We start from the raw sequence: 24,300 nt of genomic DNA on the forward strand, positions 1-24,300 counted from the left end.
CCCCTCCTTCTCCCCACATGCCTTCTGTGTATCTCTTGAAAGGACTCTTGTCATTGGATGGCCTGCCTGGGTAATCCTTAGGCCAGATCTCATCTCAAGATCTTTAATTTAATTACATCTACAAAGACCCTTCTTCCAAACATAGTCACATTCACAAGTTCTGGGGGTTAAGATGTGGACATATCTTTTAGGGGGCCACCATTCAACACACCATAGCAATTAAGAACCAAATATCACCCATTAAGTAGTCCACAAAGTAAGAGCAAAATGGGAGGTGATGAGGAGAGTGAATTTAAATTACTTTGAGAATACTTGTATTGTCTGTTTAAAAGCTTAAATTGTCTTAGAAACCTAATTATACTATTTACCTGGGTAAATAGTGTAATTTATCTTTCAAGTCTCAATTCAAATGTCACTTCCTCAGAGAGGCCTTCCCTATCTACTCAATATAAATTATAAAAAACTATAATGTCTATGGTTCTTACAATTTTTTTTTAAAAGACACATTAACTGGGAGGCCTGGGTGGCTTAGCAGTTGAGTGTCTGCCTTTGGCTCAGGGCGTGACCCCAGAGTCCTGCAGGGAGACTGCCCTCCCTCTGCCTGTGTCTCTGCCTCTCTCTCTCTCTCTGTATCTCTCATGAATAAATAAATAAAATCTTTTAAAAAAAGACCATTAACCTAAAATCCTCTGCTTTCACTATTGTCATCAGTTTCTATCCACAAATTATGGACAAGGGCTTTAATTTCCACAAACATGGCTAATCGAGCAAAGACCACTAAGTAGGATATTTTGTATACTGTAGGCCCTCATTACTGATTTATTTACCTATCCAGGAGCTCAAAAAAAAGTTGGCATTAGCCTGGATTCTCACTCCTATATTCATTTCTTCAATAAATCTGTCTCTACTTCCAAAACATATCCTGCATCTGACTCCATTTCTGCATCTCCCCTACTTAAAGCCCTAGTCTCTCTACCCAGGCTCACGGGGTTGCATATGTCATGGCCTATATACTCTGAGTTCATCAGTATCACTTTCTTTCCAGTTCACTCCACTCCACATTTTCTTTGTTTATATTCTAAATATACCAAATTCATTCCCACCTGAAGGCCTCTGTTTTAGCTATTCCTTCACCTCAAGTGCCCTTTCCCATGATCTCTGTGTATTTGGGCCCCTGTAATCCAGATCTCCTATAAATCACTTCTCACACTGTCCCATTCTAAAGTAACTCCATCACCCTATGTGTCACAGCATTTGTCACTACCTGATATTTTCTCGTGTTTATTATCTGACTCTGCTTACTAGCATGCTTATATGTCTTGTTCATGGACATATTTTTTATGCCTAGAATAATACTTGGGACATAGTAGACACTTTATGAATATTTGACCAATAAGCGAATAAGTAAATAAACATTTTGATGGATTGAATAAGACATCAGATTTCAAGCCAATAAACCCTCACCTATCCCAGTAGACCCAGAGAACAAACTCATGCCATTGATTCATTGTGTTCCTCTATAACTCCTGTCTTTTAGACTTGACATTATTTCGCCTTCCTGCATGCTTAAAAGGGTGATATCAGTAATGTTAACTGTTCACACACTAGTGTGTGCGTGGAAAGACTAGCATGTATTCAGCTATCCTTGCCAAGTTCCCTCACTCTGCCAGACGTGCCTATCCTCTGCATACTCTCCTTGCACTTTCCCCCTTGCTTTCAAACCATCCTAATCCTGACAGTCCTACTAGTGATTCTTCCACTGGTTTGAGTTCTACTTGAATTCTCCCTGCAGAGTCATGGGGTTTTACTGCTAAGACAAAACTTGGAAGAGAGGGAAAAAAGTGTAATGGTTTAGAACATAGGTTCTGAAGTCCTGTTCTCTAGGTTTTAAGTTGGACTCCATCATTCACTGGCTGAGTTGCTTTTAGGCAATTTCTAAGTTTAGTTTCTGTATTTTTAAAATCAGGATCATGATACCTGCCTCATAGGGTATTAACCTTGTGCCTATTATGCAGCAACTATTTAATAAATGTCAGCTGCTTTCATCATTAAATTGATGATGTAAACCAGAATCAATGTGGTTCATCCATTTGTTCAGCCAACAACAGAGGTGCTGTGCTGGGTTCTACCCTCAAGAAGCTCATGGTCTACTAAAGGGGAGAAAGAGAAGTATCCAAGCTGCTCGAGTTTGCTGTGCTAAATGCTAATTAGATATAAGATTAAAAGTGGAGCCTCTGCCCCATATTAGGCTTGAGGAAGGAGTGGGGCAGGGGCAGAAAGAGGAGTACTTCTGTCTGCCTTCTGCTCTCAGTCTTGGCTGTCTTCATTTTTCCCAAAAGGTTAGGACCTTCAGAAATTGGCACCTTTAAGAGGCCCTGGCACTGCTCTTGCTTGGCTATTTTAGAGCTTGCAAACCTGTCTTTAGACATAATTTAGCACAGAATTTCCCAAACAGCATCGTGAAGAACACTATTTACTGCAATATGTTAATGGTTCTGTGGGTTTTAAAAAAAAAAAAAAAAGCTCCATGGTTCAAATAAGTTTGGAAAATGCCAGGTTGTACAGAATTTCTTCCTGCAGCACTACTCCTGCCAACTTTTTAATATGCTAATGTGCATTATGAATCTCCAAGAGAGCCATATAGTTCTCGAACTTGATTTGCCCCAAAATGTCTTTTAACAACTTACAAAGCTAATGTTCTTCAGAACAGTTTGAGAACCCAGGCAGGTGGTAAACACAGATTTACCATATGACAGCATGATCCAATCCCTCCAGAGTAAAAATAACAAAGTTCATTGAGGCTCTTTCTTTAGTTCTGCATGGCCTGTGTGAGAATAACAAACTCCCAGGCAAATGTGAAATGTCCTTGGTGAATTCTGACCATTTGAAGAAAGAACCTTCCTTCATGAAATATTGTATATTTCCCCTATAGGTCGCCTCTCGTTTAGCACTTAAGAGGAATTGGTTCGATTGCTTATTTTTACACATACAGGGCATAAACTTAGATATATAACCTCTCAAGTGCTGTCTAAATGATTTACCTAGTCTGAAGAAGGTAATGGAAAACTGAACACGACTTCCTCCCTGATGGCATTCTACGATGAAAAAAGTTAGAAATTGAATTGGAGCTTTAAAATGAGCTATGGTTTATATAACTTAGAGTATTCTTACTTTTGCAAAGAGAATAAAAGGTTTCTTCTAAAGTGTCAGTCATATCAAATCTCTGTTGCCTTTATTTCTGAAGTGACCTGTGTGGCATAGATGACCTTTAAGACTGTTTGTGGCTTTGAAATTCTTTGAGTCTTTTAAAGCTGGTCTTTTAAATGAGTAAAGGAGTCTTATCAGTCTTTTGATATTTAGGTCCCTACTGGGTTTTCGGGGAAGTTAGAAATTAGTAATGGAGGGCAGCCCCGGTGGCACAGAGGTTTGGCGCCGCCTGCAGCCCGGGGTGTGATCCTGGGGACCCAGGATCGAGTCCCACGTCCGGCTCCCTGCGTGGAGCCTGTTTCTCCCTCTGCCTGTGTCTCTGCCTCTCTCTCACTCTCTCTGAATGAATAAATAAATAAATCTTTAAAAAAAAAAAAAAGAAAGAAATTAGTAATGGAATAAATTCTAACACACAACAAACCACTGTATTCTGAACACTTATCTTTAACTGACAAGCTGCCGCCCTCTCCTGAGCCCTAAGAATCCCATAGCATCGTCACTGGGAGGATTGTGAGGCCATCACACAACTAGCACACTTAGAGCGACTATCATTTCATTGCAACTTCTGTATGCCAAGCTTACTCTAAGTGCTTTATGGACATTATCTTTTAATCCTCAAAACCTGAAAGGTAGTTGGTATTATCCCCCATTTTGTGGACAAGGAAATATAAAATAAAGCAGCTTGCTCATAGTTAACCCAGCTAAGCAGGTAGAGCCAGGATTCATGCTCATGCCTCTTTAATTCCAAAGTCTGTATATTCCTTCCATCTCTCAGTATTTCTCAAAATGCTGCTGAAACACAATCCTGAAGGCAATGTTTTGTCATTTTTAAACATCCTTTTTAGTAGCTCAAGAAAGACAGTCTCTAGGTCATTTCTTTCCAGTTCCCTTTGGCTGAGCATAGACCATTCTTAGGGTGAGAATAAAGTCCTTTTGGTAAACTAGGGTGTTTTGGAGTTAGTGCCCTTCTCTTGAATAGGAAATATGACATGACATTTCCCCCACAGAGTTGTCTCTTCTGTTCAGGACCATGTTCTACAGACACATTCTGACATCTAGAATTCATACCTTAGAGTTGACACAGACTCATAGTTGCTCTCTAATTAATCTAGCTTCTTATCCCACATAGGAATGTCTTAGTAGACACATCTGTGTTCATCATTTTTCTAATCCTATTACTCTTTGTGAAGAGACCAACACACAGAAGCCTAAAGTCACTTAAATAAGGTCACATAACAAGAAAAGTTGGTGTCCCTTTAAAGGATAACATAGAACAGAAAAAGACACGTGTATATCAAATGGTATGTTTGTCAACATTGAAACATAGGACATACAGATGTGGACCTCTCAGTTTCTAATCAAGATGTTCTTCACCACCTCTACTCTTTGGTGTGGTAGTGCTTTGTTACGCATTTAGATACTGTCCTAACATCTAGCACTTCTTGAGAGTTAACTATATATGCATGAAATTTGTAAGTAAAAATTTTGGCTTCAAACTCAAACCTGAGTTTGAGTCCTTGCTCCTCACTACCTTTGTGACCTTGAACAAATCACTTAAGTTCTCAAAGCCTCAGTTTCCTGATCAATAGAATGGTGATAATAGAATATGGCTTCAGGGTTATTGTGCCAGTTAATGAGACAATATTATATTAATATATCAGATGGAAAGGATAACTATACCCAGATGCCTGTTCTGGTTTTCGGCCCCTAGATACTATCTTTCCACTGTCTAGGAGTTTATAGAGTTCTACCCCAATATGGGAACTTAGCAAAAAGTTATTAAACAAAACTAAAAAAATTACCCTAGGACCTCATGGAGCTTACTTTTGTTCTCTTAGGAAGTAGTATCTACAGCTTTTTTCAGTCACTTTTGAATTCATATTTGTTTTGAAGTTATAAGTTGGGGTGCCTGGGTGGCTCAGTAGTTGAGCATCTGCCTTTGGTTCAGGTCATGATTCTGGAGTCCTGGGATTGAGTCCCACATCAGGCAGGGAGCCTGCTTCTCCCTGCCTCTGCCTCTGCCTCTCTCTCTCTGTCTCTCATGAGTAAATAAATCTTAAAAAAAAAAAAAAAAAAAAAAGTTGCTAAGTTATTTGCACTTACTAATGAGGAAGATTGGAGCCTTTCACTTCTCCTCAGTTTCATCATTCACCCAAAGATTCTTGAGATCATTGCTTTCAGAAGGCATTATCCTTATTTAAGTTCACTTTTCCTAGAATATGTAACCCCTGTTAACATCTCTAGTGTCCTCAACATTCAAGGGGACGTTTTCACTACACCATAAACTCTTGAGGACACGAACCATGTTCTCCATATCTTTGTATCCTACTCTGATCCTAGAACAATTCTTTATATACACAGTAGATGTTCATCTAATGTGAATAAACGAGTGGATTAATTCTAGACATAGTCAATTCCTAGAAAGGATGGTGACTTGCTCTAATAAAAGCCTAGTGTGAAGGGGAAAATGATACAACTATGTCACCTTGATCTGTCACTAATTTTTTTAAGACCATGGGCAAGTCACAACTTCTCTGACCCTCAGGTTAGAGTGATACTAAATGTCTCCAAAGGTTCTTCCAGATTAGAAATTCTAGGACTATAATTAAGTCAGCTTTTTTACTGAATGTAGTAATGTTTTAAGGGACATGTTATAGCCTAAAGTTATATCCAAATTTCTGTGAAAATGAACTAACTTATAATTATCAGATATATTTGAAATCAGAGCAGCACTGTTGAATTCCCAAAAGCAGGGTGGCAATCTCAATTTATATTCTTGTTAAGAAATTTAAAACTTAATTAGACTTTGGCCAGTGTATCTAAAGATCTAATTTGTGGAGTTTGGTATAGTAGTTGCAGGAGATGTACATTTGTGTAAAATGTACCTAAAATGAGCACAGCTGTACATCAAGTATGATTCCAAGAACCCCAGAAGGACATTCCCAGCTATAAAAACCTTCTACTTAGCTTTCTTGCTGCATAACAAATTACTACAAATTTATTATCTTAACCTGTTATCTCAGTTTCTAGAAGTCAGTCTGGGCACAGCATAACTGGCTTCTTTCTCTGCTTGGGTCTTTTTTTTTTTTTAAGACTTTATTTATTTATTTGAGAGAGAGAAGGAGCAGAGGGCAAAGTAGGCTCCCAGCTGAGACTGACACGGGGCTCAATCCCAGGACCCCGAGATCATGACCTGAGCCAAAAGCAGATGCTCAATTGACAGAGCCACCCAAATGCCTCTTCCCTGCTTGGGTCTTAACAAGGTTTAAAGTATAGTGAGTGTTGGAAGAGCTGCATTCTCATCTACAGCTCAGGGTCCTCTTCCAAGCTCATTTAGGTTCCTGGAAGAATTCAATTCCTTTCAGTTGTAGGACTTTTCCTTGCTGGCTGCCAGCCAGGGATCACTCTCAGCGGGCCACCGCAGTTCCTTGCCATGTGGCCCCCTCACAACATGGCAGCTCACTTCTTCACAGCCAGCAGGAGACACCCTTTCTCCGGTTGTGCTGAGTTGCATTCTTTTATTATATAATAGTAATCATGGGAGTGATTATTCCATTACCTTTTCCACATAAAGTAACCTAATCACAGTAGTACCCCATTATGTTCACGTAGATCCTGCCCACACTCAAGGAGAGGATTATAGAGGGTGTATATATGTATATATATATATACATATATATGTATTATAGATTATTAGAGATTATTAGATATTATAGAGGGTGTGTATATACACACACACACACACACACACACACACACCAGAGGGTGGGAATGTTGGGGACTGTCTCAGAATTCTGCCCTCCACACCAGCCATAATTCCAGAAATTCACACTTTTACATTGATTCTTTGAAGACTTCCGAAGATATGGACATTTTAAGTGATTTAAGCCATGTTATCTAAAACAAAAAAAATAACATGGCAGCCATAAAATTTTAATGTGAGAAGGGAAGTTATAAATAATTTTATTTAAACCTTTTATTGTTTTTAACCTCTTCATTTACTCACGAAGAGGAAGGAAATGACTTGTTCAAATCACTGGTAGTGTGACATAATACTGAGACCAGAGATTTAGGCTCACTGACTTCCACACCATTGTTCTCCTTGGCTCATGACACCCACTGCTGCTACAAGAACCTAGAGAATTATATAAGGGATTCAGTGTTTATATGTGAAAGCAGAAATAGGAAAAGTTCACAGCAAGAATGTATGAGAGAGCATCCCCCAGACAGCCATAGCATGAAGGCAGGAGTGGGACTGTCACAAAGATGTGTGGGGAACAGGTTATGTGGGGGAAAGGCTCCTATTTTATAAATTCTTTTAAAGTTTGTGGGAGGCAAGCCCCTGCACTTCAGTTCATTGCTGCATTTTGTAGAAACATTTATATGTGAAGAGGAGTGTTGACCAGGATTCCATTCATTTAAGACAAAGTCATCAATGTTTAAAATGATTCATGATGAAGGCAAGGAAGCTCAAATTCTGAAAGAAATGTTTGCTTTATGAGGCAATTTCTCTGCAAAGACCTCATTTATTTTCCCAAATTTAAAGGCCCTTAGCAATTCTAAAGATTGATTCTGACTTAACTATATTACTTTGAATATATTGTGATTTAGTAAAATTATGTAAGTGCCTCCAGGGAGGAAGAGAGCTGTTTTGAGGATTCATGATTACCAGTGAGAGAGAGAGGAGGGTGAGGGTAGGATAAACTGCCCCAAATCCACATAAATAGACAAATAAGGACGAAATTAGCCAATATTGTGTCCTGCTGAGAAAAGGATCAGAAAGGAATTCCACCAACTGGGGAAATACAGAGATTAGTATTTATTCAAACTCTGCTTCTTTAGGGACTTCAAGGTTTACTACCCTTAGAAGCCTCTGAAGCTTTGATGAGACACTTGTCAAGGTGAAGAATATTTAACCTTATACATTATTTCAGCAAGGCAGATTTTAAATATATCAGTTCCTCTCCTTGACACTACCAGAGATTCAAATTCTATTGAAGCTGACAACTGTAGGCCACCAAGGAAGTAATGTTGTAAAGGGAGGGGCAATAAAAGGTTCTCCCCCCTCAAGATTGAGGTTAGGATAAATTAGGAACTGGTTACATAAATGATATATCCTGTCAGTGGAATACTATGCAGCTATTAAAAAAGAATTATTTATGTATGGGTATGGCATTCTTCCTAAGAGATGTTGTTAAATGAGTAAAGCAAAAATATGTATTTAGCATACTACTATTTTTGTGGGAAGAAGTGAAGAATGAAAATTTGATTTTTATATCCACATTTCTGGAGCAACTGGAGATATTGGTTGCCCCTGGACAACTAGGTGACTAGGAGATAAGGTTGGGAAGGGTACTTTGACCCTTTTGTACCATTTGAATTTTGAAACAGATAAATGTATTAGCTAATGAAAACCAGCTTTTTCAAGTAAAAAGAATGAGAATTTAAAGAGTTAAGGAGGCAAAAACAAGTGAATATGGGAAGTTGGTCTCCAAGTAAGAGCTGGCTTTGTTATAAAGGTTTCCTTGCAACAGGCCTTAACTGTCCCTCTGTAAAATCTATCCTGATGCTCTCACCACCCCCTATACCTTCTGTTCTCGCTCACTAGTCAGGCATTAGCATCCCTTGCCGCTTTCAGTACTTTATTCAGATTGACTCCTCCACCCCCCCGCTCCACATCACCCACTATCATACATGCTCAAATCTGGAGCGGGCATCTCTTTAATCCTTTAGAATTCAGATCCAAAATGTACCTCCTCCCAAACACACACTAGTCTGCTGTAACCCATATGTATCTATTAATATGTCTGATAATTTCTCCTACATATTTCTCAGTCTTAATGGTATATACAGTCTCCCCCACTAAATTGATCATTCTATGGGTGCATCAGCTGAAATCACTTCCCAGTGGTGCTGGTAAAAATGTTTGCCTTTTGTGAACAGAATATGATGAGGATTTTTGAAGCCAGATATTAAATAATGGATAATGGCAATAAACCTTAACTCTAAATCAGTTTATACTAGATTAAGCACATAAAGCTCATAGAAGCAGTCATCTGGGATGATGCCCTGAGATTCAGAAAACCTGAGATTCAGGTTTTCTCTGTGGCATGTTCTGGTGTTTAGGAGCTAGGACCACCAACATCACCTCTGACTAGGTGGCAGCCGGAGTACACAGAGGGGGTCAACCCGCCTACATCTTAAAAGCACCAGGAAGAACAAGGAATTGTTATTTTCATTATTGGTATACTGCTCTGCTCTTAGCTGCTTAAATTGCTAGTTCCCATGAATGCTGTCCTTCCCGCCTCCCCTGCCCCCCAGAATCAGGTTGAAATGTGTGTGTTCTCTTAGCCAAAGTGCCTTGAAAGAAGATACAAAAGAAAGGACAAGTGCTCTCCGAGGGAGAATCCTTCTACCTATCCCCACCACACCCCCAAAGCCATCCAGGGACGGACTGAAGAAACGAAGGCATCTGTATCATTAGCCTTTCCAGGGCTGAAGCAGAAATGTCTCCCCTCACTTAACCTTGGCAGTCACAAGCCAGCTTTTCATTTTCTCCGCTGCAGTCCAGGAAGGCAGGAATAATCACATGACCACACAGCTAGAGACTGCCAGCCCAACTTGGAGTATCACCTTTCCAAACACCTTTGCAATTAGGAAGAGACAGGCAGCTTCTAACTGGGTCATGCTCGCTCATCATCGTAGCCAGATCTGTGCAACAGAGGCAACTGTGGGGAAGAGCTCCCAGGGCCACCTCTGTTTCACTTGTTTGTTGTTTTTTTGTTTTGTTTTTTTTTTTAAGATTTTATTTATTCATGAGAGACACAGAGAGAGAAAGAGAGAGAGAGAGAGGCAGAGATACAGACAGAAGGAGAAACAGGCTCCATTCAGGGAGTCTGATGTGGGAGTCGGTCCCGGGTCTCCAGGATCAGGCCCAGAGCTGAAGGCAGCATTAAACCACTGAGCCACCAGGGCTGCCCTGTTTCACGTGTTTTTCATTGGGTTGCAGGTAAATAAACTTTCTAAATTATCCCCGAAATTGCTAGAAGTTTCAAGGGAATGCTAATATCTTCCAGCATATAGGGCAATCAGATCTGTGATCAAACCATAATGCTGACTCCTCCTCACAGCCTCCAGCTATTCAGTTACTGATCTCTGCCCACTAGCACTGAGGATTCCCCAACCAGCTTTTTCTTTTACCTGAGCTTTCTCTGTTGTCTAGGGGGACACTTTCATAGAGGAACCAGTATTGTCCATATACAGGTGCAAGTAGACCCAAGGTGCATACAGAAAAGATTATGGGCTGGAAGTCGGGAGACCTAGATTCTAGACCTAGATCCGCTGCCCGCTGGGCAAATTATTCTCTGGATTTTGCACTTTCTCTGAGGTTCTCTTCTAGTCCTAAGAGTCTCTGATTCCAGGTGGATATCTGGTCTCTTATCCCTGCAGAACTCTCCCTTCTTCTGTTCGACAACTGTGGTAAATAACTCTGTGTAACGTAGCTTCTGACATTGTAGTCACACAGACTCAGCATATGTTCTTCCTACTACTGAACTCTCCAGCTATCTTGCCAGAGAGGAGACTGGGGACCTGGCACAACTCAGATTCGATTCTGTCTGGACTTTTCAAAAGGGTACCACATTTTCAAGAGCCAGTTGAGCCCACTTCTACACATTCTTCCCTATCCTAATCTAGTAGAAATCACCCCATCTCACGTCCATCTGTTGTTCGGGCAGCAGGACCACATTTGCACCAAAGAAGTATATAGGCCTTGGAAACCTAGACCTTCTCCAGGGTGACCTCATGCTCCAGGCAGACATCTTTCAGATTACAAACTAGAATCCCAGTCATCAATCAGTTAGCATCATCAGTGAGAAAGACCCAGATTCCAGAATCCTGGTCTACCTAGGGAGGTCAAAAGCTGGGTGGGGCAGTGGGGGAGGAGGGCAGTGTTCTGCTTGCTATGATTTATTTTTTTTAATATTTTATTTATTTATTCATGAGAGACACAGGCAGAGGGAGAAAGAAGTAGGCTCCATGCAGGAAGCCTGATGTGGGACTCGATCCCGGGTCTCCAGGACCACGCCCTGGGCTGAAGGCAGGTGCTTAACCGATGAGCCACCCGGGCATCCCTGCTTGCTATGATTTAATTATGACTTTCTGATTCAGGGATGTGGAAGCAAATATAAATGAGCCAACTCTCAGGACCAGCCATCAAGCATGTGGCTTGTAATCTGCTATCATCCTGCTTGTTCCCAAGAGCTCACATTTTGACAGCTCACCAGCTAGTTAAATATTTCTTTCCTCCACTGCTCTGATTCATACCCTGGGGACCTGAGGATCTTGGACAGGGAAAGGGCACCCCTAGCTGATGACATCCCAGTAGTTTGAGTTACAGTGACTTAGCAGCCCTGGTAACCCTCTCCAAGTGAAACGGAATGTAATCTGTAATTGTTCTGTGAAGAGATGGCATTGATAATGAGGCATTCCTGCTGGTGGCCTCCAGAGATCCCTGTTCTGTAACCACTAAGTACCACTTTAGTGAGCTTTTCACTAAAAATTGTCAAGAGCAGTCACTGATATCCTTGGATCCTATTTAGTTAATGGATTATCTAGAGGAAAGGACCCTACCAGTCTTGGTGGTGCAAAGGATGGGCACTTGGAACATCAAGAGGAATCAGCAGCGGGTACTCTGCCCTGAGAGAATGGAAGGAAATGGGAAAGAGAAAAAGAGGCTAGTTATCAGTTTTGATGGAAGTGTGGGATTGATGTGAAATGCAGACAAAGGAATGGTTAATAACAAAGCGACTGTTTATCAAATACAAAGCCGGTTTTAATCCACTTCTCAGAACATATTCTGTGACTGCAAAGGATAGTTCTATCACAGTCTGAGAGCCTCCAGTTCCTTCTGATCCGATTCTGTTTGCACTGAGCAATCTTCTGAGATGAATTGAATTTCCTTAGATTTTCCAACTGAGAAGTATAATAACCAGCTGTTACCATTTTAGTTCTCTTAACAGTTACTATTCTTGTTGTAAATTGGCATGCTGATTTCTGTTCCTTCCTTGGGCAGTTTAGTTAGCAGGAATCAGTTCTTCCTGGGCCAGCAGAGAAAATCAAGTATCTAGACCTACAAGGCAAAGTTTTTAAACCCCAGAACTTCTGCAGTTGTGCAGATTCTCCAGCTCCCCGGTCGGAAGTTAACCACATCTCATGAACATCCGCTGAAATACCTTCTGCTGAAGTCTTGAAGTTCCAAGGGATCTTGATTCCTCCTTCACCCTAACTAACATCCTGGGTGTGGGTGAGAAAACTGGCTCTTCTTGCCCTCCTGGGCAGCCGTCCCCCTCAAGCCAGAGGCTGTGAACACCAAGGCATAGCCTAACTTGTGGCCAATACGACTTTCCTGTACCCTTCGTCATAGAGATCCTCAGCTGTCTCTGTATACCTCCACCCTCAGATTCTCGAAAACACCAACAAACTGTTCTTTGGACTACTAAGCCCCTCAACAGTTATTTTGTGGCATCCCCTCATATGAATATGAAAAAATTAAATTTAAAGCGATTTCAAGAGACTTCATCAGGGTCACACAGCAAATGGGTGGTGGAGCTGGAGCAGAGCTCAGAGTCTGGTGACTCCAAGCAGTTTCTCTCCTGCATCCCCTCCTTGCATCTCTGCCTTGCTCTGGTACTTGTATCTGCCGACCTTGGGGGCGCTGTGGTGAATACATAGAGGTGACTGAGGCCAAGTGAAAGGTTGAATGCTGGAGAAAATGACAGGAAAGAACTGAAATTAATAGGAACCAAATCCACAGAGAAGGCACACTGACTTCAAGTTCACACTGCTTCTGGATGAATCTAATCTTTAATATTTAGAACACTTCATTGCTAGTTGATTGATAAGTAAAAATCAATCCTTTTCTTTCCCGTGAGGTTTACCTCACTTAAGATAAGTGTCCATAAGCAATAACATAAATTATACGTGCCCCTAGATCAGGTTTGAGGACAGACAGTGAGAATAGGTAGTGGAAATGGCCTAACCTTTCCTGGCTTGTCTTTCATGAGAACCCAATTTTCACATGATTGCCAGTGTCTAACAGTAAATGTCAGATAAAGAGAAAATGGTAAGAGAGAAGAGATTTTCCATGGAGGTCTGGAAGAAGAAAAACAAAACAAAACAAAAAAGGCCACAGACACTGAATTAGTGAGATGGGGGCCCACTGTTACCCCAGAGGGCACAGTTCAAAAGACAGAGTGGCTGATGGAAGGCCAGGAGGAGGGGCAAGGAGCTCATGGATGCAGGTCCTTAGCTGGCAGTCAGCAAAGGAAAGGTGATGCCTGTTAGTGTCCTGACACAAACCTCCTCATTCCCCACCTCTCATTCTTTTGCTGCCTGCTTATTTCTTTGACTTTTTCAAAATCATATTCTTTCCTGCCAGAGAGAGATGCCAAGATGGAGACTATTGCAATATCGGGCGTTCTTAGTTTTTTTCTCAAGGCACACTCCTGGTAATAATAAGAGAACCACCAATGCATGCTCTAGACCATTAGAATCCCATGCTTAAATATTATGTGGATTTTTCACCTTTTAAATTTTTACTATGGTATGGGGTGCCGGGGTGGCTCGGTGGGTTAATCATCCAACTCGTTTTCAGCTCAAGTCATGATCTCAGAGTCATGGGATCGAGTCCTGCATCAGGTTCCATGCATGGTGGGGAGTCACCTGGAAATTCTCTCTCCCTTTCCATCTCCCTCTGCCCCTCCCCATGCTCTCATGCTTGTGCTCTGTCTCTGTCTCTGTCTCTCTCTCTCTCTCTCTCTCAAATAAGTGGATAAAATTTAATTTTTTTTAATTTTTACTGTGGTGACATATATATTAACATAAAGATGACAGTTAAACCATTTTTAACTGTACAAATCATCAGCTTAATTACATTCACACTGTTATGCAACTGTCACTTCCAAAATGTTTCCATCACCCCAAAGAGAAAATCTGTATCTGCTGACCACTAACTTCCCATTCCCCATCATCCTAGCCCCTGGTAACCACTAATCTACTTACTTTCTGTCTCTATGAACTTAGTATCAGGCACTCTTAACTGTATATACCTCCTAAAATATAGCAGCAGTAGAAAAGAATGGAACCTAGGGGCACCTGGGTAGCTCAGTCAATTGGGCATCTACCTTCGGCTCAGGTCATGACCTTGGGATCCTGGGATCAAGCCCTGATTCGGGCTCCCTACTCAGCGGGTAGTCTGCTTCTCCCTCTTCCTCTGCCCCTCCCCGCTGCTTGTGTGCATGCTCTCTCAAGTGAATAAATGAAATCTTTTTTAAAAAGAAAAGAATGGAACCTGAGATGAAAAGGAAAGGATGTTTTGGGTTAAAACCAAATTCTCATTTTCTTAAATATGACTTAAATATAGTTGAAAACTTTTTATTATGACCGAGTAGTTTAGAGACAGCAAACTGAAAGTCCCTCTGCCGTACTAATTCAGCATCTCTCTTCTTTCAGTGACCATGCAGCAGGTGGCCAGGACAGTAGCTAAAGTGGAACTCTCCGACCATGTGTGTGATGTGGTGTTTGCGCTCTTTGACTGCGATGGTGAGTGGGGCCCTCTGGAGTTAGATTGTCCTTGAAGTAGACATTGTTTATAACGGAGCCTTGCAGACAGCTCCAGTGCACTATCCTGTACCTCTTCAACTTACCCCTTTCCCACACCAGTAGCTCAGCCCTCTGCATCATCACATTGAGAACTATAACCATAGGTCCTGGTTTGTGTTTTCCATTTCTTCTTGTAACTCCAATTTGCCTATAGGCCTAAATTAACGTATGACCATAAAGATCTTAACAAAGGAAACAATTCAATTCTAGTAGTGTTTGTAAAAGTAAACCTCAAATATAAAAACTAAAAAAAAAAAAAAAGGAAACAAAAATATTAGACTCAACTTGCCCCTTAATAGACCAGGAGCACACAATTTATCTGAGTGCATCTAGAAAGGTGGTACTGACCTCTCTACCTCCCAAAGCACATTGCAGTCATTCACATTCCATTTTTGCCCTCTAGCTTGCAGTGGTCTGTGGTGTCTGTGACCACTCTGTAGTTGAGCCCATTTAAGAGGTCCTGGTTCCACTGTGGTGTCATTTCTCAGCTATGTGTCCTGGCATAATACTACTACTGATGTTTACAGTAGAACCTTACCCTTTTCCTCGATGCTTACTAAGAGCCAGGCATTGTGCTAAGCTGCTCAGGTAATTCTCTGACTGTAAGAACTGTTCTTCACCACATTTTCCAGATAAGGATGCTGAGACTTAGGCTGAGTCGTTTCCCCAGGAGCACACAGGTAGTAGTAGATAGCATAGCGAGGATGTGAATCAAAGCTGGCGGCTTCCCTCTATTCTGTTACCTCTACTGCTTGTGTCACAGCCAGGATTCATTGTTCATCTTCCCTCTAGGAAGTAAGGCCAGTGGAATCCAGGAAGCAGGTCAGAAGTTCCTGCCTTGGTGAAACCTTCCTTCTGGCCCCAGCATAGTGAATCCCTTGGGCTTTTTTATTCCTTAACGTGTTTCAATTTGTCTTCATTACAGCATGTTACTCTCTACCTCTGTGTATATGACCTAACTTCCCTACTAAGTTGTGAGGGGTTTTTTTTTTTAAGGTTTTCACTTTGATTCCGGTGAGTTAACATGCAATGTTCTATTCGTTTCAGGTGTACAACATAGTGATTCCACAATTCCATACATCATCCACTGCCCATCACCACAAGTGCCCTCCTTCATCCCTATCACCCATGTCACCCATCCCCCCCACCACCTCCCCTCTGGTCACCATCAGTTCGTTCTCCTTAGTTAAGAGCCTGTTTCTTGGTTTGTCTCTTTCTCTCTCTTTTTTCCCCTGTTGCTCATTTTGTTTCTTAAATTCCACAAGAGTAAAATCATATGGTTTTTGTCCTTCTCTGGCTGATTTTGCTTATTAGCCTTATACTCTCTAGCTCCATCCATGTCATTGCAAATGGCAAGATTTCATTGCTTTTTATGGCTCAGTAGTATTCCAGGGTGTGTGTGTGTGTGTGTGTGTGTGTGTGTGTGTGTACATGTACATACATACACACCACATCTCCTTTATCCACTCAGCGTGGATGGACACTGGGGCTGCTTCCATATCTTGGCTATTGTAAATAACCCTGGAGTAAATAAATTATGAGCCTTTTAAGGGTAGTTGCAAGTCCTTTGTTCACCTTTGGACTCCTCCATAGGTACCTCGGATAGTACTTTGCACCTAATAGGTGTTTCTTAAGTTATTGAAATTACCTAGTTGAACTTGAGTTATTTAAACCTCCCACCTGCACCCACAACCAAGGTCTGAGTCAAACCTTGTTTTGTTCCAGGGTTAGAACAAGAAGATGGCCTCACCCTCAGGTAGGGGTAGGTTATTCTCTAGTGCTGCCCTCTCCAAAATGATACTACTACTTACATGTGGCTATTTAAATTTAGATCAATAAAATTAACAACTGAAAACAGTTCCTTGATCTGTCTAGCCACATTTCAAGTACTCAATAGCTGCATGTGCCCAATGGCTACCGTATTAAGTAGCACAGATTAAAAAAAAAAATTCCTTCATGAAAGATGGTTCTAATGAAGAGCACTGCTCTACAGTTTAGCTTCCCTCAGATTTTGTTTTTGCAAAATCACTTCTAGTTGGTTTGAGGTTTTTTCCAAAAAACACTTAATTTTATAATTTTTGAAGCCAGAGAGCCGGTCCATAAAGTAAATATGAGAATAAAGGCAAGCGGCCTCACAGTTCCCCTCTTCTCCTAGGAAGGCCTGAGAAATGAAATTGGATTTTCCAGCCTTTTAGAAGGAGGTTCTGTCAATATCTACTTGAGTCACCTTTAAAAAAATCATTTAACACCTCTGGGTTGGTTTGTTTGTTTTTATCTACAGAAAAAGGAAGTGCATATTAAATTTAAAAGCCATTGTTAGTCTACAAGCTCTAGATCTTAGGTCAAAATGCCAGAGGACATTGACTTTCAGACTTGTTCATCCCAGAATTTAGAGTTGCACTCACAGATGACACATGCACACAGATGACATTCAGTCATATACTTGCTTCATAAGTAGCAGAAGCCATTCACATTGATTAGCTCTAGCCTTAGGGAAGCAGGAAGCAAATCCCATGATAGTCTAAATGACCTCAGATTTTTTCATCTTCAGCGTCTCTTATAAAGATATTAAGAATCTCATTTAGACCTTTTTTGTTCTTTTAATTATATTCCATTTTTTAAGATTTTATTTTTTATTTGAGAGAGAGTGACACACAGCACAAGTAGGGGGAGGGGCAGAGGGAGAAAATCAGACTCCCCACTGAGCAAGGAGCCCAACAGGGCTCAATCTCAAGATCCTGAGATCATGACCTGAGCTGAAGGCAAATGCTTAATCGACTGAGCCACCCAGGTGCCCTTTTAATTGTATTCTTAATAAGCCATATTACTGGTCACTTTTCAGCCAACCAGGCTACATTTTAACTCTTTATATTGAAGTATAATATACATACAGAAAAGTGCAAATATCATAAGTAAACACCTTGCTAAATTTTTAAAACCTGAACGCACTGGGGCACCTGGGTAGCTCAGTCAGTTGAGCCTCTGCCTTCAGCTCAGGACATGATCCCAGGGTCCTAGGATCAAGCCCAGCATCCGGTTCCCTGCTCAGCGGGGAGCCTGCTTCTCCCTCTCCCTCTGCCTTTCCCTGCCCCCCAGTTTGTGCTCACTCACGTTTCTCTCTCATGCTCTCTCTTTCAAATAAATAAAATCTTAAAAAATAATAACTGAACATACCTGTATAACCAGCATTATCCAGAAACATCACATTAGCAGGACCACAGAGCCCCCTGGTACTGCCTTCCAGTCACTTCCTCTCCCAAAGATAATCCTTCTCCTGACTTTGAAAACCATAGATTAGGTCTCCTAATCTCCTAATCTCCTCCTTGCTATGAGGTACCTCTGAGGCTCTCCATGCTCCCTCCAGCCAGAAAACATGGGCCAGTTTAGGTTTTCAGGTACTCTCTACAAAAGTAAACCCTGTGTTCCTTCTTTCCACTCTCTTCCCAGGCCAGTCGTTAGTAAGAGTCTGTTTGCTGACTTCCTGTTGTCTTATCCCTACCAGAAATGGCTGCCGTTCTTTTAGTCAGCAGCAGACCTTTACTCCTAGGCGTGTAGTTAAAGGGTAACTGTTCTCTACCGTTGACATGGTTCCTGTTCTGTGTGGCTGGAGAGGTTGACCTTTGGTTAAACCAGACACACTCCAAGTTGCTCTCCAGACCTAAGAGACTGTCACTGAAGAGGGCGAAATGGGAGGCCATGAGAAAATGGGCTTAACCCAAAGCCAGATTTTTGATTTTGGTTTTTACTGTGAAAACCCTACTTCATCTCTCACCTGGACTATGGCAGTAGTCTTCCCGATTGATTGCTGTATTCCAGTTATGCGGTTCTCTTGTCCTATCCCCATATCCAGCCAGAGAAATCCATCCAAAATGGAAATCTAACTCCATCTCACTTACTTACTTGCAGTCCTTTCCTTCCTTCCGCTCCACTCCTGGAAGATAAAGCGCAAACACTTTAACGAAAATACAAGACCCTTGGGGACCTGACTCCTGCCCGCCCCTTCTGTTTACTTCCCCACCCCTGTGTACAGCAGTTCCTAGGTACCCAACAGCCTGCTCCCTGCCTATGCCTTTGCTCATGCGACTAGAATGAACCACTACCTAGAATGCCTCCTGTGTCTCACTCCCTCCTACTTGGCCAATTTTTGCTCATCCTCTGGGATTCAACTTAGGAGTCACCTCCAGGAAGCCTTTATTGCTCTATGCTTGCACTATGCTGAGCCTGGGTTAGATCTCTTCCTCTGTGCCCCCCATAGCATCTCCTGTTCACCCCACTTTGGCATTTGCCACCCTGTCAAAATAATATATTTGTCTCTCCCACATCCTGGTTGTATCTCAAAGGACAAGGTCCTGTTTACCTCTCTATTCTCAACTCCTAGTATAGGACCTGACCTACGATATATTCTTGTTCAACTTTTATCATACTACACTAACCTGCCACTAGTTATAATCCAAAACATCAAGGAAGGAGCAAACCATTTGTTTGAAGCCAAGAGGATTAAATTTGGCTGTGAGGGTGCACTGGGCTCTGGAACCCACATGTGATGTGGGTGTGAAAGATGGCATTTTCTCAGTGTCTTTGTTCAAAGGCCTCCACTTATCCCTCTTGTGTTTGCCTCTTCCTCTAGGCAATGGGGAGCTGAGCAATAAGGAATTTGTTTCCATCATGAAGCAGCGGCTGATGAGAGGCCTAGAGAAGCCCAAAGACATGGGCTTCACCCGCCTCATGCAGGCCATGTGGAAATGCGCACAGGAAACTGCCTGGGACTTCGCTTTGCCTAAACAGTAACCCAGAACTGCGAGAGGGACCACCGCCTCCACCCAGAGCACCCTGACCCCTTGAGCAGAGCCTTGGCACAAGCTTTCCGGCTGCTGCTTCTGGAAGTAGCGCTCCCTTCCTCTTGGGAATGATCTCAGGATTCAACCAGTTTCTCCTCTCCACCCTTCCTTTGGCAAAGCATTTTTGCTCAGCTCTCTTTCTGCCCAGTGATTATCCCCATAGGTTCTCAAAAACGTGAACAAGTCCCAAAAGTTCAGGCTTCTGGCACCTTCATCAGCACCATGCATTCAAATTACCCTGTGGATGAAGAATGCAAGGAACCACCCACATACCCGCAAACCCTGGGAAACAGTTCTCGAGTAATTTTTGCTGTGGATTTACATTCAGAACACTCTTTGCTTTTCCTCCTGCTGGTGTTTTTAAGCCACAAGTTGGGAAGACCTCTGAAAGGCAGAAGGAAGCCTGTATGAACGGTCATAAGGAAGAGCCGGGCAGCCTGGGCCAGAGAAAGGATCCGTGTCAGTCACCAGAATGGTTCTGAGGCCTGCTCCAGGCAGGTGATAGGCACAGCGGCATTTCGAGCAAGATTTGGAATTTCAAGCAGCTGCTTCGTGGCTCTTGGGCTCCCTAGGAGGACTCTGCCATAACTCGGTGCCTAATGAGCAGCAGTGATTGAGTCTGTGTTCCCTGCAAGTGCCATTTCCCCTCCAGGAGCGGCCCTCTGAAGCTGAGGCCTGGCTCAGAGCCTGTCTGCCCTCTGTCTTAAACCCTCGTAAAATATCACTTTAATTAGAACAGTTTACAATAAACTCCCCCTACCCCCACAAAAGGCTCTTGTGTCTTTTATTTTAGGATCCTCTGGGGTACTTTTCATTTCATTTCTCCACTGGGTTTGAGATCCTGCCTGTTTCCTTCTACCACAGTCTGGTTCTTCCTGTTGAAAGGCTAAAAGTGAGGGCATTTGGAGGGCAGTGGTGGCGTTGTCCTAGCACAGTTTGGATGGCATCATCTTGGGCCAGGTACACAGTCCTTGGTAACTCAGACTCCACAATTAGGAACTAAGATGGGGTGGTGTATATGAGAAATCATCTGGTGTAGTGGACCTAAATTTTAGAGTCAAAACAACGAGTGTTTTTTTTTTAATTTTTATTTATTTATGATAGTCACACAGAGAGAGAGAGAGAGGCAGAGACACAGGCAGAGGGAGAAGCAGGCTCCATGCACCGGGAGCCCGACATGGGATTCAATCCTGGGTCTCCAGGATCGCGCCCTGGGCCAAAGACAGGCGCTAAACCACTGCGCCACCAAGGGATCCCCAACAACCAGTGTTTTATACGGACTCACCTCTCACTAACTCAGTATGGCCTTGAACAAGTAATTTCCCATCTGTTTCCTTAACTGCAAAATGACAGGGTTGAGCCTAATGAGTTCTCAGGTTTCTTCCAGGTCCAAAAGTATCTCCTTCAGTTCTCCTCCACAATTCCTGCAGCCTCCAGAACGTCCCCAGGGAATGCTCCCTGGCCTGACAGTGTCTTGAGTCCAGTAACAGAACCACCATACCAAACCCAGTGCTTCCTTCGAGCCCTAGAAGTTGGTGGGAAATGTTCATCAGCCAATTAAGAGCGGAGGCCTGGGTCTCTGCACCTGTGACAGTGCCAACCCCAGCATTTTCTCCAGAGCAACTTCACAACTTCCAGCATCCTTTCTGGGAGCAGATTAGATTATTTTTCAAAGGAGTTTGCCACTCACCTACCTCTCTGCCTTCTGCTCTCCTTTCTTGGGATATGAATTCTGGTACCCAAGTGTGGTCTTTGCCTTGCTCATTGCTCTGGGGCAAAATGTGAGCTTTTCTTTTTTTAGATTTTTTTAAATTTATTTATTCATAGAGAGAGAGAGAGGCAGAGACACAGAGGGAGAAGCAGGCTCCATGCAGGGAGCCATATGGGACTCGATCCCGGGTCTCCAGGATCACACCCCAGGCTGCAGGCGGCGCCAAACCGCTGTGCCACCAGGGCTGCCCAATGAGAGCTTTTCTTAAATTTGTCCCAGAATCCCAAAATCACTCTTTTCCGCAACCCTCATTTCTCCAGCCTGCAAGAGAAGTCCCATTCACAGCCTTCATGGGCATTCATTCCCCCGCAAGAAGAGATCTGCTGATTGGCCTGGGTTCACGGAAGCTGAAAACCAGAGCACAGCAGGATAGGGTAAAGATCTTACCTACATCTTGAAACCCTCTGTCAAGGGCACTCACCTACCACAGGTACATGGAATTCCAGCTGGGCTCCTTTAGCCGCTAGGAGTGCCTGAGGAAGAACAGGGGGTCCAGGTGCTCAAGAAGACAGGATGGCCACACTTTGGCACAATAGGGTTAAATGTGCAGGTAAGAGGTACCAGCTAAATCACCCAGAAGAGGCCAGGGTCTGCCAAAGAAGTCCTTGAGCAAGGTGGCATGTGAGCAGGCTGAGAGGATTTCACTAGGCAACATGTGGGATAGGCTGGGAGCACTGGGGAGTACAGAAGGCTGATACATGCTTCTCTTTTTATCCAAACTGTTTCTTCTACCTAGATAGAATAATCTTCCCCTCCTCAAGACCCCACTCCAGGACACCCTGGGTGGCTCAGTGGTTTAGCGCTGCCTTTAGCCCAAGGTGTGATCCTGGAGACCCAGAATCGAGTCCCACGTCAGGCTCCCTGCATGGAGCCTGCTTCTCCCTCTGCCTGTGTCTCTGCCTCTCTCTCTGTGTCTCTCATGAATAAATAAAATCTTTAAAAAAAAAAAAAAAAAAAGACTCCACTCAAGCTGTCTCCTCCTAAGCCCACCTGGACTATCTTCCTGACAAGACTAGTAGCCCCTCCTCTGCCTCCCAAGGACCACTTGCCCACCCCTAACAACACTGCTGTAATCAATGTAATGTTTATGGGATTGTCATCCACAAAGTTCAGACCCAGAGCAGTGACACCGTCAAAGAAATAGTCCACTACCAAAAGCTAATTTTAAAATAATTCTTGGACAATGTAAAAATGATATTAGCAATACCACAATAAATTTCTCCCACATACCCACAGCCTTTCTCTGTGTTTGCTGATGTTCTCTATTTCTTAAAAATAAATTTCCCAGGGCAGCCCCGGTGGCGCAGCGGTTTAGCGCCGCCTGCAGCCCAGGGCGTGATCCTGGAGACCCGGGATCGAGTCCCACATCAGGCTCCCTGCATGGTGCCTGCTTCTCCCTCTGCCTGTGTCTCTGCCTCTCTCTCTCTCTCTCTCTCTCTCTCTAGCTGTGTCTCTATGAATAAATAAATAAAATCTTTAAAAAAGTAAAAATAAAAAAATAAATTCCCCAGTTCTAGCCCTTAGGCTTCAGGGAGAGAAAGAAACTCAGAGGGGACCCAGGCTGCTGGGTTTCCTTGTGACCCTGGGCTCAGCATCATCCACAAGGACAAGCAGAGAGAATATGGAGAGAGACTTTCTAAGAAAAATCGTTTAAGAATATGCATGCTCTTCAAAAATCATATTAATAGCTTCTAGTGCCCCACCTAATTTTAGCTCTGGTTAAAGCATATGCACTTAAACTGAACTGGAGTCTAAAAAAGGAGAAGTCCAGGGCACAGCTGCTGCCAGACAGGAGAGAAGGGACAGCAGTATGGGAGCCAGGAGCCAGGTGCCCCAGCTGGATGGAGCATCCTCTCCAAGCCTTAGCATAGCCCAAGCCGGGTTATGTGCCCCAGAGGCTTAGAAAAGCAAGGAGGGAACCGAGGCAAGAGTTCAGCTTTCAGGCTTCAAGTGCCACCTGCTGGCAAGAAGGCTCAGTGCAGGGACTCTGGTCTGGAGTAAGAGAGGGCGAAGCCTCTTGAGTCCAGCCTACCCCAGCCCTTCAGACACTAGGCCTCTCAGGGCCTGGGCAGCACAGTGTAGGGTGGGATGACCGGCCAGAGATGGACCATAACCATGAAAAGAGATAGTATGGATATTATCATTGAGAAGAGGAAAGCAGCAATGCCTTTGGAGTGTTCCTGTGGCTCCAGAATGGGATTTTTTACCAGCAAATGAGAGTGCATGAGTTGCTCTATTCATTCCACAACTCGTTACTGCCCACCTGGTATGTGCCAAGCATTGAGCAAGGTCTTCAAGGAGTTTGTGGTAAGTACACGTTGCTATGAGAGCACTTAGAAAAGCAGAAGGGCCACCCAATCCCAATTTGGAGGTCAAAGCAAGCTTGCAGAGGAAATGATTTCTCTTGAAGTAAAAACGGGAAAAAAAACAAGGTCTGCCAGTTGAGTAGGAGCTAACAGTGGGGGAGGGGCCCAGGCAGAGGCTACCTCGCTTGCAAAGGTCCAAAGGCCAAAAAGCATGTTTCTGGGAACTGAAGCTCTAGGGAGTATCCAAGACAGATTGGAGAGTGATTTTGTGACCCCAGAATTAATTAATATGGTAATCTTCACCCAAAAAAAAGATTAAAAATGCATTTGAAGATTTTAGAACACACATAGGTTATAGAAAAAAGTCATCATGGAAATTTTAAAATGCTTAGAACAGAATATGATAATGAAGATACAAAATATTAAGAATTGTGGGACACAGCTAAAGGGAAACTTAAAACCTCCTAACAACTTCCATACTTACTTATAGATGATGAGCTGACAATAAGCATCTGCC

General features: G+C 42.9%; 1 protein-coding gene across 6 annotated transcripts in view; it reads left to right on the forward strand.

Moving 5' to 3' along the window:
• The window catches only part of MICU1 (mitochondrial calcium uptake 1), a 248,469-nt gene extending 227,998 nt beyond the window's left edge, over nt 1-20,471 (forward strand). For all 6 annotated transcript variants that reach the window (XM_041748273.1, XM_041748278.1, XM_041748275.1 and 3 more), the window contains 2 exons: nt 14,719-14,808; nt 19,496-20,471. In XM_041748273.1, coding sequence (XP_041604207.1) covers nt 14,719-14,808; nt 19,496-19,656 — 251 coding nt within the window. In that variant the 3' untranslated portion in view covers nt 19,657-20,471. The remainder of the gene's footprint in view (nt 1-14,718; nt 14,809-19,495) is intronic.
• The last annotated feature ends 3,829 nt before the right edge of the window (nt 20,472-24,300 follow it).

This window comes from Vulpes lagopus, chromosome 3 (genome assembly GCF_018345385.1).
Source record: "Vulpes lagopus strain Blue_001 chromosome 3, ASM1834538v1, whole genome shotgun sequence".
In the NCBI taxonomy this organism is placed as follows: domain Eukaryota; kingdom Metazoa; phylum Chordata; class Mammalia; order Carnivora; family Canidae; genus Vulpes; species Vulpes lagopus.